Consider the following 18643-nt stretch of genomic DNA (forward strand, 5'->3'; position numbering starts at 1 on the left):
ATGTGCTGTAGCATTCTCTTTGGAATCATTCCTTGGAAATATCACAGTTATAGCACAAAATTTCAGAGGAACAACCCATTGATTGCCCACTGTAAGTAGAATGTTTTCTAGCTGATTGCAATTTCTTCAAAGTCTATTCATCAAAACTCCATTCCAGATATTTATCAGCATCATTTCAGCTCCACATCATTCACTTTGGACCCTCATATCTCTTGCCATGTTCAGTCTTATGTTTACTTTAGAAACACAATTATATAATATTGTTTCAGCTTAGTTAAAAACAGATATTTTGATCACAGAAATAGTGAGGAAGCTAATACACCAGTGTAAACTGATAGATCTAAAACTTTAAGTTATGCATTTTTGTCAATTTTAAAAAGTGCCTATAATAATCTGAAAGAAGGAAGTGGTTAGGTACTAAAGTATTTTCATATTTACCACATTAATTATAGAGACATGGATAAGAAGCTATTATTCTTATTCATATTGGTCTTATGAAAACAATTTTAGTTTGTTTAAAATCATTAGACTCCCAACAGCAAACTATGTTGGCCTATATAATTTCAAACAGAATTTACAGATAACTACATTCAAAATCTTAGGAATACGCTGAAACCAATTTGAAGGTCAACAAATACAAAAGCTTCTATGAAGTTTTAATTCTGTTCTACTTCAAAGTTCATTTGATTAACTTTTACTATCATGATATAGTAGCATACTCTGGTCTATCTGTTTGAATAATAATGAGGATGTTCTCCTCTACATTTTAGGCTCATGTTGTCTTTTTAAAGAAATAAAATGTCTGGCTGAGACTTTGCCTCTACAGTGCAAATTGGATTTCAGGTGCTCCCAATTTGGTTTCCTACCTTTTATCTCATTTCCTGGTTTGGCTAAGGTTTACTTAGGTATTGCTGATGGCTGTAATATATAGAACTCCAAAGAGTTATGCATATTTGTGTTAGATATTTTCCCCAAACACCTGGGAATTATCAAATATAATTGTTTGCAGCTGGTTCTACATACCCTGTAAGCAAATAAAGCATGTGTAGGTTGGCTGTAACTACTTGGTGGTTACGCTTGTGATTATCCTACTCACTTTCCTAATATTTTAAAAAGAACCATGATTGTATAAAAACTGATTAGCTGCTTGCCATGACCCAGATTGAATTCAGGAAGCAATAGGAATGTGATCTGTTTATGAAACAGGAACTAAGAACATTTTCCAACAGTTGACTGTTTCTGATAAATCAATCCATTGGGACAAAACATTTTTAGACTGAATAAAATATAAAGTTTTGCTTATACTTTTTCCAAGACCTTGCTTTTGTTTGCCAATCAAATGATGACTGGCACAAATACAACTATGCTGTAACAAGCTCCCATTTCAGGTGAGCTGTGTGAAGTTCTGTTTTCCAGGGATATTTTGCAGAAAGACTGAAGACAACCACTTATTTCAAATAAACAACTAGCTCAGCAGCATATGGGCAACAAGCGCTGTATATCTTGGCGTTTCATTTTGCCTAAATGAAGCTGGGTAAAAAATGTTCTAAAAACTACTTCAAATATCTAGCTAAGCAAATGCTAGGAGAAAAGTCTTATCTTCTGAGGTTAAGGATTTCCTTCAGGGCTTTTTGTGGATCCTTTCATTTAACCAGTTTCCATGTTCTCTGTTGTTAATTAGTTCTGTTGAGCATCTGCAAAGGAAATTCTGATAGTACTATGTTTGCTCTTACTTTGTTCTCTGCCCAAAAGGCTTGTAAGCATCCTTTTTGGCCAGAATTTATAAACTGTTCCTAACATAAAGGAAGTACAGCAACCTTAAGATAATATATCTGTTCTTTGTCTAGCATCCATTTTTTCCTTATTTTTTGTCTCCCCTCCAAGCTCCCCCTGCCCCCAATATTTTTCAGGTTTCATTTCAAGTCCAAACCAGGCGATTAAAACATATGATTTTTGTTAAAGCCTTACAACAAAGTACTTACAACTTTCCTGGCCCATCCATAACCTTTCAGAGGTTTCTTGCACTCACCTCTACCGGTACTGTAATGTTGTAGTTTATCACTGTATACTGCCTCTTTGCTATATGCTCGCTTCCTAGGAAAATAAAAAGTAAACATCAGTTCAAATTTGGTCCAAATTCTAAGACTGTGCAAACTTTAGAAAGCATTTGGAAGCAGTGATTGTATAAATATGCCACTCCTCTAATGCCTGTGCCCCCTTCCAATATTGTTTTTCTCCTAGGCCCCCTGCATATATTCTCCTATGCCCCCTCTGGTCTATGACCTATTACCAGAGAGAGAGCAACAGGTGCTTTGTTTTGGCATCAACCAGACAGTACTTGCATTATAATATACTTTCCTTTTTTGTGCTCCCCTTGGCTCATTCTGTGCCCCCTTGTTATGCTTTTCACATGTGGCCTCCTTGAAATATCCTGGGGGGGGGGGGGGTGCATATGGCTCTGAATTGATAACTGCTGCTATAGACCAAATACTTTGTAATTCTAGCTCTATCAATGCCATCAGAAGAGCCTGATGAGGATAAGACTCAGCTTGCTTCTCTAGGGGAAGAAAAATCAGTTCTGTGTTGAGGATTTGTCATCAGCTTCTGGCAGAGAGAAGGAACCATCAGCAGAAACTATACAGAAACGTCTTAAGAGAAGTTTGTAATATGACGGTTAAGGTCCTTTTGTATCTAGACAGCTCTCACATAGGGGGAGAAGGTGATCACATCCCAAATTATAGCTGTCCACATAAGGATCAATTAGTAGATTACTAAAACAGTATTTATTACTCTTATGGGATAATTTCAGGCAACAGGATTAATTTAAACCAATCCATGATTCTATTTCCTGCTGTCTTTTGCTGTGACTGATCTAATCCATCTGCTCTGTCTTCACTGGAATTTTCCTGATTAAGTAAGACACCTTTTACTTTCCCTGGAAGATAGCAATACAATATACCCAGGATTATCATTTTCCTTTAATAAGTGCACATCCCATTAAAGGGCTTTTTTCAGATGTAATGAAAAGTTGGTTTTAACTATAGTTTATTGAATAAATCACAATGGCTGAATTCACACATAATAAGAGGCAGAATGTTTACATTTTTACAGGCTAAGGCTGCCTTTGGCCCTTGGGTGGTAAGATCTAAGCAAAACCAGGGCAAAACTCTTTTTGATTTAATTTAATTAATTTAGTTTACTTAAGTAGTTTGTATGTATTTAATATATTTCACATAAACTGTATGTAATTTAAATTTAAATAAAAATTACTTAATTCCCTTCTCACATATGAATATATACATTGAACAAAACATTTCATTTGAGGGGCACACCAAAGGAGGTTTCACATTGTCATGATCTTACAAGGCTACAATTCACAGCAGCCGGCAGCATAGAATCTGTAAATAGAAACAATACAAACCATATCATGGCTCAGCATAATCTACAAATCCATTCCGGGTTCTTAGTAGGCATATTAGCATTGTAAAATTGATTAGCTGATCACAAATTAAAACAAGTCCTACTTTAGAGAACCCAGAAATATGTCAGAAATATATCAGGGGCATGTGCAAGGGGAGGGACTAAAGCCAGTCAAAATGACAAGCATGAATGTGGGACTGGAACCTCATTCCTGGGTACCCATGCAACATGAACAGTGTACAAAGGGATAAAACTGTGGTCACACACACTCTCTTAACTAATTTAATACAGGTAAGTCCTTGACTTATGACTACAATTGAGCCCAAAATTTATGTTGCTAAGTGAGACATTTCTTAAGTGACTGTTGCCCAATTTTATGACCTTTCTTGCCACAGTTGTTAAGCGAATCATTGCAGTTGATAAATTAGTAACATGATTGTTAAGTGGATCTGACTTCCCCATTGACTTTGCTTGTCAGATGCTCACAAAAGGCGATCACTTGACCCCAGTATACTGCAACCGTCATAAATATGAACCAGTTGCCAAGCATCTGAATTTTGATTACATAACCATGAGGATGCTGCAAAGGTTGTAAGTGTGAAAAATGATCATGTTGCTTTTTTCAGTGCGGTTGTAACTTTGAGCGGTCAACAAATGAATGGTTGTATGTCGACCTGTACTTCCCAATAAATGTTCCTGAAATGCACTTTGCAGAAAACTACCACTCTGGCCTGTTTTTGACCAATGGTTAATGGAGCTTTTTTCTGATACTGTCCTTCAAAATTTAATATGGTTTACTAAAATTATTTAGTAATTTCTTGCATTATTAGTAATCATTAGTAACTGAAATTGTCAGGTACAATTTCAGTGATTTGCAATTACACCTACAATTAAAACTAAATAAAACAGATTTATAATCTGGTTAAAAAACAATACAATAAAATAACCTTTTGTGTGGATGGATAATATAGGATGAAGAAGCAGAAAGCACTGAAAATAGCAAAAAAAAAACAACCATTTATTGCACCATAGTAGCCAACAGAAGGCTAACACCCCATAAATATCCTCTGCGGGAGACCAAGAAGAGAATCCTTTGGACAAGATTAAGCTGAAGGCAAACATTACAAGGCAGTTGGCCCTGGGAGACAAGCCTCCTAAATGTGGGCCCATCAAATGAAGAAAGTTATCTAGGTATTTTTTTTTCTTTTGATTTGGTATTCACTACAGAGGTGCATACCTGGAGCTTTCTGACATATAAGTGTTTTTTGGTTCATATGTTTTTTTTTTCACAGAACAATCTATGTCCACTGGCACATCCTCTCATTTTTGGGATATTTTCTGTTCAATCACTGCAGATCATTAGTTTTGCCAAAAGTATCCTGCTGAACATTTATGCATTCCTACTATATCCTCTGGGAAAGATCCTCTTTGGAATGGAAAGAAAAGGCTAATGGGGCAAATAATACCTGCTGCAAACAATTGAAATAGCCACCAAGGAGACAATGAAGACGACCCCTGCTGCAGCAGAACCAGCAATCAATGGCAGTTGTTCTCTTAGTTCTGACTTGTAGTCATCTGGAGGGGAAAAATAAGTCATTTTGTAATTTTCCTACCTGCTGATATATACCTTCCACAGTTAATAATACATCCTGATTATTTATTGATGAGACTGGTACCCTCCTATTCTTCCAGGATGACATACACAGGTAATTGCATTTTACCCTACTGTTTGTGAAATGAGATAAGCTAAGAAGCACTTTTGCTTTAAGGCAACCCAGGGAGCTGCATGGCAAATCAGGAATTTCAATCTGTAGCCCCCTTTTTAAGCCCCAGTATTCACTACCAAAACTATTAAGGTAGATCCTCTCATATCCTGAAAATAATTTTGTAGTTGCTAGTGGAACTCAGGTTTGATTGTAACCACCGCCACCGCCACCTCCTCCTCCTCCTCCAACTATATTTAGCATTAAAGCTAAGAAAACACAACCCAAACAACAGATTCTACAATTAATTTGAAACTTCTGGATTTTTTGATGTTCTTTGAGCTTGGTTATTTGCTTGGACCTTTAATTACCCAGCTAGGTAATTAAATTAAAATAAGTTAATTAGGTAATTTGGTGGGCAACAAATTCTTTGAGAAGGGCAAAGGGTGGTTCTTTGTTTCAGTTCACGGCCCTAAAAACATTGGATAAATTGATCCATTGTTCAATTAGCTGCTGTGGTAGTTTTTTTAATTATTGTCTCTTGCATTCTGAATTGGTCAAGGCAAGCAAGTCCCGGCAAGTCGGGATCTTTTTTGGCTGCCCACAGCTGCATAAGAATGGCAGAAAATTCCTCCAGTTGGTGGGGTTCGCTGAGGCTGATATCCGTGAATTCGTCAATGCTATCCAAGAGCAAATACTCCATCAATGTGGAAGCGCCATACCGCTGGTCGAGCGTATCCCACACTATTTCCACGGCAGTATCTGGGTCACCTAGTTGGGATGAGTAGACATTTTTCACTATTTCTACAGACTGTGGTCCCAGCCATGCTATCATATGTCTAAGTTCTTCAGCTGGGTGCAGCTTTTCATCTTGAATGGTACCTGTGAAAATGCGCTTCCACAATAGGTATTCTCTGCTCAGCTTGTCAGGGAATTTATATACACCATATCAGTTCAGTAAGTATGGGATTTGCAACCTGTTTCTGTATTTCTGCTTACCAAATCAGTTCTGGTGGAGGTAAAGCTAGTATATATACTAGCAGGCAGCAAACCTACACTCATTAGAATTCATGATGCTACCTAGTTGGATAATGAAATATCTGCAAGCAAACAACCAAGCTCAGAGAGCACCAAGGACTCCTTGAGCTACATATATTTTGTTCTAAATTGAAGGCATCAGTGGGATTGTGGAGAATGCTTTATAAATGTTTATTCTGCTAGTAATATCAATCATAATTTAGATTTATATCCTCCTGTCTTTTCATCACAAGTACTGATTAATTTCTACATTTTGGCAAACTTTAGTTTGCCATTATATTTCAATTGAACAATTCTGCTTGCCCTGAAATTCAGAACTGATACTTAATATAAAACTCTAGGAAATAATATCCTTTTTAACACTGTCTGGCTTCCTCAAGAAATTATTCAGATAAAGGGCTATCTACTTGCATGCACCTTACCACAATGGACTGGTAGACAATAAATTAATTTGATTAACATTACTGCTTATCTTCTAATAATTCTGGCATGAATACTTAATAGCTTAAAATAAATTCATACAAACAGAATTTCACACCTCCTTTTAATTTTTTTTATTCTCATTTGAAGCTAATTACTGGTATCTGCTTTATCTCCTGCCTGATGCATAAATTTTGAACAAATTCTCATCTAACAATCAATTAATATTTAATAATACAGTATCCATTCTTGTTAGGTTTCAATTAGCTGCTTATGTTTTGGGCAAAATATTCTCTTTGCCTGTCTAATTGTCTAAGTAAAATGGAAAGATATTTTAAAAAGGGCTCATCTCTTCAGTTAGCAGTTGTTGCACACATGCTTCCCATTTCTTTCTTCAGTTAGACATTGCTCAAGGACAGTGGACTCAGGGTTACAGTTAGGATTATGTAGCAAAACTAAGTAAAAGTAATCTAGAGGGGACCCACCTGAATTATGATATTATGATGCAGGACATTGGTATAGATTAATTAAGAGGTTAAAACAGGTTTATTAATTTGTTAACAGGTTTATTCATTTGCTTAAAAAAACTTAAAGAGGCAGATAGGGGTCAATATATACTTATTTTTCCCCATCAACATACTTTTGAAGTAATTTGCAATTAGTAGTCACATTAATTGTTCCATCATGCTAAATACATACTGAAGGACACTAGTTATAGTAATGAATTACATTCAGATCAAGCTTTAGAATATTTTTGAAAAGCATCCAGTTCATGACAAAATACGTACAATGTGCAGCAATATCTGTATAAACCTAGGTTTCCTGTGGAATGAATTTAATGTTGTTAAGGATGAATGTAAAAAGAGACTGCCAAAAATGAAGAAACAGAAGAAAGCAAATTTGATGTCAGAATATATCCACAGAAATTGTCAAGAAGACAAGCCAAAGCCAAGGAAGACAAAAATGTCCTAAAGGAACTTAACAAAGAGTTCAGAGAATGGTTTCATGAGACAAGAACCAATATTACAATAGCATCTGTAAAAGCACTGAACATGGAAACAGCATGGAAAAAGAGGAAAGTTTATTTAAAAAAAATATCTGAACTTAGTCAGAGGTTCCAACCTCAAACTGATATAATGGTGCATTTCATGACTTTTTAAAGAAAACCCGGGGCACCTTTTCAGCCTTGTTTTTCTCCTGTGGCCCCCACTCTAGGTCTCATTACATTTTTTTGCATCAACAACGTAATAGCACTTGGCTTTTCTATGACCCCCGACACATGTCATCCCCCCCATTTCATATTTTTCATCTGTGTCCTCATTAAAATACCCAAGGTCCCACAGGCAATAATATGGCTGCTGGTTGAGAACTGCTGTACTAATGGATACCAGTGGAGAGATAATAATCACTTCAAATGAGATCAAACAAAATTTTTGTCTGGTTTGGTAAGATACCAGGCTAAAAATTGGGAGACCATGAATTCTGACCATCTTAGCTATGAAAACCTGCTGGGTGACCTTGGGTCAGCCAATCTATCTCAGCTCACCTCACCTCACGGGGTTGTTGTTGTGGAGAAAATAGGAAGAGGAACATATATTGGAATTATTTGTAAAAACAATAAAGGCAGGACACAAATGAATAATAATAAATGGAAATATATTGAGTTCTCAACCTATGATCATTGGATCAGTGACCATTCTAAGTTGCAAAGGCAGTAAATGATTAATGGATTTTTCTGCACCCTGTGGTTATGTGATCTAAATGCCTGGCAATCCATTCGCACCTACAACCACGATTGCCATTTGCAACCTTTTCTGCTGGCTTCCCCATATAGTAAATGGGGAAGCTGGCATGGAAGATCACAAATCACTGGAGTATTTTAAGTCTCTGCTATCTATGCATCCTCTTTCTGCTCCACTCCACTCACACCATGCCAGTCATTCACCTCTTTGCATGCTCCCTGACTTATGCACACTTTCCCCAGTATGTATGGCACCTCTCACACACCCTCTCCTTACCTTTCCCAATCTGTATATATCCTCCCAAACAGGCACCTCTTGCATGCACTTTTGCATCCACATTCACCCTCTCTGGCCTCTTGTGGACTCCTTGAAGTCTCCCTGTGTTGCACCTCTTGTGCATTCTCCCTTAACACTTTCTCGCAAACCAGAAATTATGGTCCTATATGCTGTTGTAAGTACAGGACTACTTATACTATACAGTAGATATGTCAACATCCAAGATAACTTAGAAGATAATTCCTGCTTACAGGGATCTCTAATACTAGCACTCCTTATCAAATTGAAAGGGTACAGGACTAGTGGCATACCTATAGAAACATGGAAAGAAATAAAAAAGAATCAATCAAGTAACAAACTGTGTCAGCAAATCTGGAGAATGACATGGTAACTAATAAATTGGAAGAGATCAGTCTACATACCAAAACCACCCAAATGGTAGGCTTAACAGTCTATACGCCAACTCTTTTCAATATCCTTCATTTCACATGCTACCAAAATAATACTAAGGATCAACAATGCAGATTAAAATCCTACATGAAAAAAGAGATGCCAGATGGTCAAGCTGGTTATAGGAAAAGCACAGGAACACAAGACAATATTGCTGATGTACACAGGATAATTGAGAAAGCCAAAGAATACCCAAAAGAATTAAACATGCATTTCATTGATCAAAGAAAAGCCTTTGATCATATTAAGCTATGAAATGTGCTTAGAAAAATGGGGATCCCAGGACATCTCATTTTCCTTGTGAAAAACTTAAATGCAGGTTAGGCAGTCACAGTACATACAGAACATGGAGAAATAAATTGGCTCCAGAGTTGGAAATGAATGCAACAAGGCTGTATAGCCTTCTCCTATTTATTCCATCTATTTGCTGTGTACATACATACTGTATATGTATTAAGGGAAAGTAGATTGGATGATTAACCTAGTTCTAAAATTGGAGGAAGAAACTTCAATAAGTTGAATTACACCAATGGCTGAAAATATAAAGTTTCTTCAAGATCTCATGATAAAACTCAAGGTACACCATGAAAAAGTGGGGCTAAACAACAAGACTTAGAACAGACAATGCAGATATCCAAGTGGTGGGTTACTTCTGTCTTTCAGGATCAACTTCAACAGTAAGAGAACAAGCAGTTCAGAAATACATCACATATTACCATTTGGTGCAGCAGCTATGAAGATCTTGGAAAACTATTCAAATGCAATGATGTGTCTATACTAATAGTGATCAGGGCTTTGAAGAATCAGGATAGGATGAATATTGATGCTTTTGATCTTTGATGTTGGCATAGTCCTGAAAATATGGTAGCCAAGAAAACAGATGAATGGATCACTGAACAAAATCAACCCAGAGCTCTCACTCAAGACTGATGACTAGTTCAAATTATTCTACTTTAGACAAAGACCATAGTAGAGAAGACTATGCTGGGAAAGATGGAAGGAAAGAAAGAAAAGAAGAGTATGACCAGCAGTAAGATGGATAGACTCGGTTACAGTGGTGATGAGTGCACTATTGGAAGACATAAAAGACCAGGTAAAAGGATAGATCATCCTAGATGAAACTTAACTATGTTGTCACTAACAGCCAATAATGATTTGGTGGCATATAATCAAATGCTTGCAGTAGTAGGATGGATCGGAACAAGAAAATAACTTTTTAGATGCAGAACTTCATACCTAGAGTGCTGTCATCACAAAATCCTTTCAGCTCCAGGGAAACAACACCTCCTCTCCCCACTTTAGATTTAGCAGAAAATAGTAAGTGAACTTTATTTTTAATATTTGATTGTTGTAGATTATTATTATTTTTGCTATTTTTATCATGTAGTCATTTTATTGTTTTCAGTGCTTATTAAACCTTTAAAAAGTTATTGTTTTGGCAAGTAGTATGCATGTGTATAGCTGTGTGTGTATGTAATTAATAACAATTAAAAACAGCTGCCTACCCCAAATTTAGAAAGCTGTAATGAAGTTTATCAAGATGATTCACAAATCATCTTTTCCCTTAGTAAATCTGAATAAGAATTTTCAAAAATATTATTTTCTAAGCTACTGGCTTCTAGGCAGATAACTGTGGGTGATGAGCATTATACTCCAATGTACCTGCAGGCTCCAATGGCATTTAGTGTGCATCAAATGTCTCTCCTAGGCATCTCAATGCATTCCCACTCTCCAGAAATTCTATCCCATAATTTGTTGCTAGGTAACAATAGAAATTTCACAGACTTCCATGGTTAGATATGTTGTTTTATTGTAGAGAAAATCTGCCTACTGCAGTTCACAGCAATCCAGAGCTTTGTCTATATATGTTAGGGTTTAAATCCAAGACTTTTCTTTCTGGTTTTCTGAGTCAACAATATTCCATTCCAATATTCCAATATTCCAACAATGGCTTTCTTTAAAACTATGCGAACAACTGCAGCTCAGACAAGTTTACATAATTATTCTACATAGTCCGAGAATTGTAGTTTCCTACCTTGCTAACATCAGCTCTTACAGTGTATTACAAAATTTTGTTTTGTATTTTGGTGTTTCCAATTATCTCCAGAAATGAATTAAGTATGATTTTGATCACTTTGCAGATAGTTCACTAGAAACATAAGTTTCCTATAAAAACTTTTAAAAATTGTTATATTTCAAAGGTCTACAGGTGCAGGATAGCTTGACCAATTGCTGGCTTATTGATCCATCTAAATATTTTCTCTTTCATTCTGTATGTTTTAAAAATGATTTTTCTTACTTATACATTACTGAGACACTACACATACATGGACTATAGATCCAGAAAGTACATACTAAGTCCTTTAATTATGACACACAGCATTATTGTGAAATATTCAGTCCCAGCATCTTTTAATATTTAAAAAAAAGATTTGTATGCATACTTCTCTAATATAAGGGGACTTCTTAGACACTTCCCCTGGTATTTTTAAAGATCTCAGCTATTTCTAATATAATCTTTTAAAATGCAACATTTCAAATGTAACTAATCCTTAAGCACAAAACATTTTTTTTAAAATATACTCCTTTCTTGGGCAGCAGGGTATGAAAAAAGGCATGTTATCTGTGCATTAAAAAAAACAAACGTCTGAGAATGACCATCATAAATAGACTCCATCTATTGGTACAAATTTAAGTCGATCCATTCTACACCCTTCAAAATCTGCACTCAACCTTTTTTTAAAAAAAAAAAAAAACATTCCTTGAATAACCAACTACTATGCAGTTTGGGTTCCAACACAGATTTGGCCTTAGCTCTTCCTAAGAAGTGGTGATGGGACTTGTTTTTCTTTTGCAGCCAGAAAGAAAGAAAATCTTGACTAGTGAGGAGGAAGAGGTGGAGGAATTTCAGTCAGATTAGCCTTCCAACTGACAATAAATTACTCTTACTTTTAAATCGCTTGATCTTGCCATGCTACCCCATCACAGAAGGGTTTGAATAGATAAGTTGATTTAATTCAATTACAGTATGGGAATTTGACAGGGAGTTCAACCAACTTCCCTACTTTCCAAAGGCACTCACCATCTGTCAGAGTTTGGAAGCACATTTTTCCACTGTATTTCCCATAGCCAGCCACAGTCCGAGCCCGCACCTGCACTACATAAACCATCCCAGGCCGAAGCCCATCGATTCGAGCAGTGTTGGTCTGACTTTTGGCCATAGAGGAGTTGTACTCACTGTGGTCCTTCAGTAAAGAACAAATGAAGGAGAGGTGTGAGGAAAGAAGCAACATTATTTGCAGTATCAACTATGATGCTGGTTTAAAAAAAATCATCCCATGTACCAACTTGTTTCTTGCTTTCTACCTGCTTAATGAATGGGATGAAATGAGGATAACCAGAGGGCTATTTTTTAACTATCTAAAACAAATTGAAATTGGGCTTTTGGGATGTTCTAAAGCTGTAACTCCCATAAACCTTAGCAATTCACAAGTCATTTGGAGGCTTCCTGATTGGGAAAGCTGAAGATTTCACATTTCTGAGCAAGGGCCAAGGAAGTTAGGGTATTATATATCAATATTACTCAAATCCATTTTAATTCTTACAGTCCTTCTGTAATAGTGTAAATGAAAATAATTACAAATAATAAGTAATAAATGAGAAAATTGTGATACTTATGCAACTTGCAGTATGCCTATTGTGTAAGGAAATGAGTAATATCTACATGTTTTCTGCAAAAAGAATACAATGCAATGGCTTTTAATTCTCAGGTAACTAATATTAATATTCAGCAAATATGTTTATCCTAGCTATTTACTCTTTTAAATGGCCAGGATAAGAGAAACCATAGCTACATTTCAATAGTTCTCTTCTACACTTGGCATGAACTGACTATGGAAATGAAACAGCCATCACAATTCAAGCACAAAAATAAGGCATAACAAAACTAGCATCCTAGCATTTCTTAAGCTTTTAAGCATGCAAATTTGTTTTTTGTTACATTTGGCTGAAAAATTTTGCTTTTGACTCAAAGCTTTGATTTTACCCACTTTTCCTATTTATTCCTAGATATGGTCCGTCCTATAGTGGAAGGTGGGCAGCAAGGTCTAAAAGGGATTCCAGTTAAATCATTGACATTCACACAGTGATCTGCGCAACATGATCCTATGAAATAGAAGGCTTCACTCTATAGTCGAATGCAACTAGAAGAAAACAAATTTATCCAAATGTTCTTTCATTTTAAGATCATTACATATATATTTTTCCTATGCTTCAACTGCTGTGGTTTTTTTTCCCGTCTGGGCTTTTTCATTTCACCCCATGTAGTTGAATATTGAGGTGGGATGATATGCTTCAAGTGTGACAAATGCAAGCAAGTACAATATTGTGCTGTGACATAACTTCATCTCTCTGGATGATTGTCTAATCCTAAACATCAGGTATGGTTGGCAGGCCTGTACAACAGCATGGCAGCTGATACTTGCTTCCTGACAATCTGGCATTGGATATCATTTACTGTACCCCAGGGCCTCGTGGGCAAAACTAGTTCAATCTACAGCCAACTGTGTCGGATTGAATCTATCTAGCTCTTACAAGGTAATAAAACAGGAGTCATCTGTAGGATATCAGGAGCTTACAAGATAGCTTTTGAAAGATAAGTATAGACATTAAGGAGTGCTATACAGTGCACAAAATACTACCCAAACATCATAAAAATAAGTTCAGGATGCAGACTGGCATTCATAGCAAGCTTTCAGTTATTAAAACAATCCGTATGCAAGAATACAGGGACTGAAATAAATATATAAAATGGAGACAAGTAGGAACAAAAGGGCAGGCCCCACTTTCAATTAATTATTGTTGCAAAGATTTTTCTACAGATTGAGTTAGTGTAGCTTGTGATAGGAATTCCCAATCTGCTGGTGTTTATCACAAGCCAAATAACAGGTAAAATTCATTAAACTAGAAAGCCATCGTGGAAGACTCGACAAAGAAAGAGCCCAACCACCTACGTTAAAAAAAATTAAGTCAGGTTTATCTCACAAGTTCCTTATTGCTAGGTGGAAAAGAGGATATAAGAAGGATAATCTATTTAAAATAAGATTTTCACTGTGTTATACAGAACCTTAGGCTGGAGTGAACACAGAAAATCTACAATTTAATTTTGGAATTAAATCAAAACCATGCATTCTGTGATATGTTAAAAATAGTTGGCAGTTTTAATTTCATCTTCTCCCATTACCAGCCCAGCCAATTCCCTTCTCTGAAATGCATTCAGGCTTACGGTAGCTGGTCTTGAGCCCATGGCGCTGCTAATCTCAGGGATGCAGATTCGGCTCAGCTTCTCATAATAACGGATTTCATAGTCCAAGATGATGCCATTGGGCTGTTCTGGCTGAGGCCATGACAGCGTGATGCTCCTCATGGTGGCACTTACCTGGTGCATAATAAGAACTGTGGAAGGTGCTATGGAGAAAGGAGGGAATAGGAATTGCAAGAAAAGTGAAACATCACTTCAGGGGAAGGTAGTGAGGCACTCTGAAGAAATAAAAGTAAAACACCAAGATGCAGACAAGAAGAAGAGGTCAGTGAGAATGGAAGAGGGGGAGGAGGCATGTAACATAACATAGTGCACTTCAATACAATAATAAAATGAAGTATTTCATGACATAAAGAGAACAATTAACACAGGGACTAATATCCTTTGTTATTACTGTTAGCTTTCTGACTCTGGGCATAATGTTTCAGAAAAGAATACACACAAATAAATTAATTGATGAAAGCAAATTATTATTGCCAAGGACCCTCAAAAGACTTCATACAAAACTGTGCTAGCTCCACTAAAATTAACAGGAGCAGCATAAAAATAAATATCAATAGATTTCAATGATATTTTGACAGGAGTAGTTTTCAATAAAATATATATTTAAAACATGAATTCCATGGTAGGTTACTTTGGAACCCTATATAAGCATATCAATATAACTCTGAATATTGACCAGGTCCCATGTAAGGACTTATCAATCTTCCTTTCAGAAATGGATTCTCATGGCCCTTTTCATGTTTTTGTATGCATTTTAACTTTTGAATTCTCCATTTCTTCAGCAATAGCCAAATATCTCTTCCTCTGCTTTTCTTCCTTCATTTTTTCCTAATGGGTGCCCTATGACCCTTAATATTTTTCATTCACACTCTTTACTTCAAATAAAGAGTATGAATGGAAAGATGTTAAGTTACCTCCTCTAAGATTTCTTTTGTAACCCCTCAAGTCACTTCTTTGTACTTTTTTTTATCTACTGCCTCCTCCATAATACTATTGTCAAAGCTTCTTTATTCCTTATGCCTTTTCTGCACTTACTTCTCTCTCAGCTTAGATTTCATTCTTCTTTCTCTGGGTATCAGTTCTTGACCCAGTATGGTTTGGCTACTAAAGTGTTGGACTAGGATTTTCCAGTGAATTTCAGCCATAGGAATTCACCAGGTCTTTGGGGAGGTGGGATTCATTAATTGTTTCATGTCTAATTTCCAGCATGGTTTGGGTATAAAATTAAATGAGGAGACCCATGCCAATTACTTGAGAGAGGGGGAGTAAAAGTTAAGCAGTGCTGTCACTAGGGATAGTCATAGTCTTCCTAATTTGGGTATCCTTCAGATTCATGATCTCCAATTCATTTTTTTCCTAGTGAGAAAGGACAACTGCTAAAGATTCCAAGAGCTGAAATTTGGTCTATTTGAACATTTCAGACATAGGGCCTGACGATCTGAGCAATTATGTCCAGTCATTTTTGCTCACCCAATATATTTATATCTATTGGGTCAATCCAAGTCAATCAATCTCTCCTTAGGGTCACAGACCAGAATAAAAACTAAAAACTGAAACATTCAAATAAATAAAACAGAACAAGACATTGTGGTATATTCCAGTTAGTGATGTGATCTTCGATGGGCAGCCAAACTCTGCCTAATTTTACAGACACTATAGCAGACTTCAGTGATGTTCAAAGAAACTACATTGTGCTGATCCAACAGTAACAGCTTCACATAAAAGAGATCAGAATTTACCACATATTTTATCAGTAAGGAGTTATAAAATGAGCCTGTGGATCCTTATAGAGAGCACAATGTAACAGGACATGAGCTGTGGTTTCAACAGACCTTGTCCACAGGCGGACTCCAGGTTCCTTCTGTTTAAACATTGACATCTTATGGGACTGCATAAGACAGCCTACTCTGTCACTGCCCTTGTCCTCTGGAATAGCATCCCTCCAAAGATACAGATGATACACCCCATTCTCCTGGGGTGCTGGAAGGCCCTTAAGACCTGGTTCTATTCCCAGGCTTGTTCCCATATTTAGGAACTTTACACAACTAGTACCCTCAATCATGGGAAAGCCTGTAAACAAACAATCTATATGCCAACATTAACATATATTTAATATGTTCCTCACATACAACATATATTTAATATACTCCCCTCACATAGGAAATCAAGTTAAAGAGACTTTAAAACCCACTTTTCAGTAGCACTGTTTAGAAAATATGGTCCTTAACTTTGGAATTGCAATCTGATGCTACTTTTTAAATAATGTATTTTTCTACTAATTTACATAATTTTATATTGTTTTACACATGTATATTTTATGTACTACTACTGTAATAATTTGAAGTATCACAAGTGCACATATGTAATGTGCTATTATAAATTATTTTAATATGTTGTGAACTTCTGTGGGAGGAATAATCCTGATTTAGAATACTAAAAAAAAAAAAAAAAAGATATTGTTCTTTATTTTATGCTGTAGCAAACATTCACTTCCAAAGCAAGTGACCTTTGCAGTAACATATTTCAAACTATCAAACCTTAGAAAATATACTCAAAATCACATCTCATTTCCATTTACTGTAATCGGGGACTAGAGAAAATCCAGGTCCACTCAGGTTGTGGAAAGTCTGTGATCAGATTGAGCTCTGTCATCTTGCTAATGGTAAGATAAGGAGATCCATTATCAAAACAAAAACTTCCTCAGTCAGACCTCCCTGCAAATTCCACTTCAACTGTAGCAGAAAAATCCAAGGAAGGAGGCAATGGCAAACCACTGCCAGGGGTCAATAGTGACATGAAAACGTGTGCATGCGCGCACACGCACACGCACACACACACACACACACGCATGTTATAAGGTGCTACTCTCAACCTTATTACATTATGCTTTTCCACCACTGGGACAAGAAAACAATTCTTCATACAATACAAGCAGAACTTTTTAGTTATAAACTGCCTCCAGTTAAGTAGTTTTTACCTTAGAATCACCCTCCCTTTGCTCTGATGGTAAAATTTCCTCATCTTTAATTGTTGTTTGAAGATTATTATTATAAAAGGAAGAATGGAAATGTGAACAGTGTGTAAATAATTTGATTTTAATATTTTTAAAAGCTACTTGTTTTTAAGTAGAATTTAAAATTCCTGGGGACTGCTCATCAAATGGAAACTATACAAACCATCTGCAAAATGAACAAGCAAAACCAGAAGAGAGTTTTCACTCTCTATGAAAATTCCAACAATTTTCTCTTGGAGCCTTTATCCTTCAAAGACAGCAAAAAACTCTCATAGCTAGTTCAATTTTTTCTGGGTTTCATTATTGTCATTATGAAAAAGGAAATTGGCAGCTCTGTGCCTGGTATGTGCAGCACACTTAAGCAGGTTAACTGTCTTCGTACCATTCATTAAGCTTTGTTACTTTTCTTGTGGCTTAAGGCAGAAACCTGGTTTGTTTATTTATGACTCCCTATATTGTACAGTACTAACAAAGGTTGTAAGTACAAAAACACTTTGTCAAGAGAGGATCAGGCAACAGAAGACTGGATATGTACAGCATGATAGGCAGCATTAAAGGAATCAATACATTAAATGTTATGCAAAATGGAGAATCTAGCCTCACCATATTGTTAAAAACTTTGCTAAAATATATTTATGATATGGTTCAGTTTCATGACTCTTTTCTGGCACCTCATACTAGTTCAGACAACTAACATAGTATGCTGTGAGTGTTTTTAACATATTCATGTAGGTATTTGATGAGTTGTTGAGATAATTCATTTAGATGGGGAACTATGGCCCTCTTATGACCTGTAGAGTTCAACTCCTAGAATTCCTCAGCCCACATGGCTGGCTCATGAATTCTGGTAATTGAAGTCCATAAGGTCATAAAGAGACCATAGTCCCCTCCCCCAAGTTAGTACATACCATTTGATATTTCACCTAGTTTGGTTTGAGATATAAAATGCATTATGCTGTTGAAAAGATACAAGGGAAAGATGTGGCATCACTGATATACTGCATACAGCTTCTATATGAACTGTTGCAGCTTTTTAAAGAGGGATTTTAAAAGAAAGACAATTCATCTACACCCACCCCCAATCCTGGGAAATGCAAAAGCCTAGAAAAAGGAGGGCTGCTTCAATCAATAACCAAAAAGTTTATAACAATTCTTCCAATCATTTGGGAAACATGGAAAACTCAACTTGCACAATTTTAGCCCTATTAGTTGAGGAAAGAAATAAAAAGGCAACTGATATTACAAGGAAATAGGATCC

At 36.2% G+C, this 18643-nt stretch overlaps 1 protein-coding gene across 7 annotated transcripts in view; it reads right to left on the reverse strand.

Annotated features, from left to right (window-relative positions):
- Positions 1–18643, reverse strand: part of EPHB1 (EPH receptor B1) — a 385756-nt gene that overhangs the window by 56911 nt on the left and 310202 nt on the right. For 6 of the 7 annotated variants that reach the window (XR_015749454.1, XR_015749456.1, XR_015749455.1 and 3 more), the window contains exons 6-9: positions 14334–14515; positions 12132–12294; positions 4887–4995; positions 2030–2094 (exon numbers count right to left, since the gene is read on the reverse strand). Coding sequence is in view for 4 of the 7 variants with exons in the window: in XM_087964907.1 (XP_087821033.1) it covers positions 2030–2094; positions 4887–4995; positions 12132–12294; positions 14334–14515 (519 nt within the window). In the remaining 3 variants the exon portion in view is untranslated. The remainder of the gene's footprint in view (positions 1–2029; positions 2095–4886; positions 4996–12131; positions 12295–14333; positions 14516–18643) is intronic. The other variant, XM_087964909.1, reaches the window with a different exon arrangement.

Source organism: Notechis scutatus, chromosome 4, assembly GCF_049901735.1.
Source record: "Notechis scutatus isolate UNSWTSFEM ecotype Mainland chromosome 4, rNotScu1.2, whole genome shotgun sequence".
NCBI lineage: Eukaryota > Metazoa > Chordata > Lepidosauria > Squamata > Elapidae > Notechis > Notechis scutatus.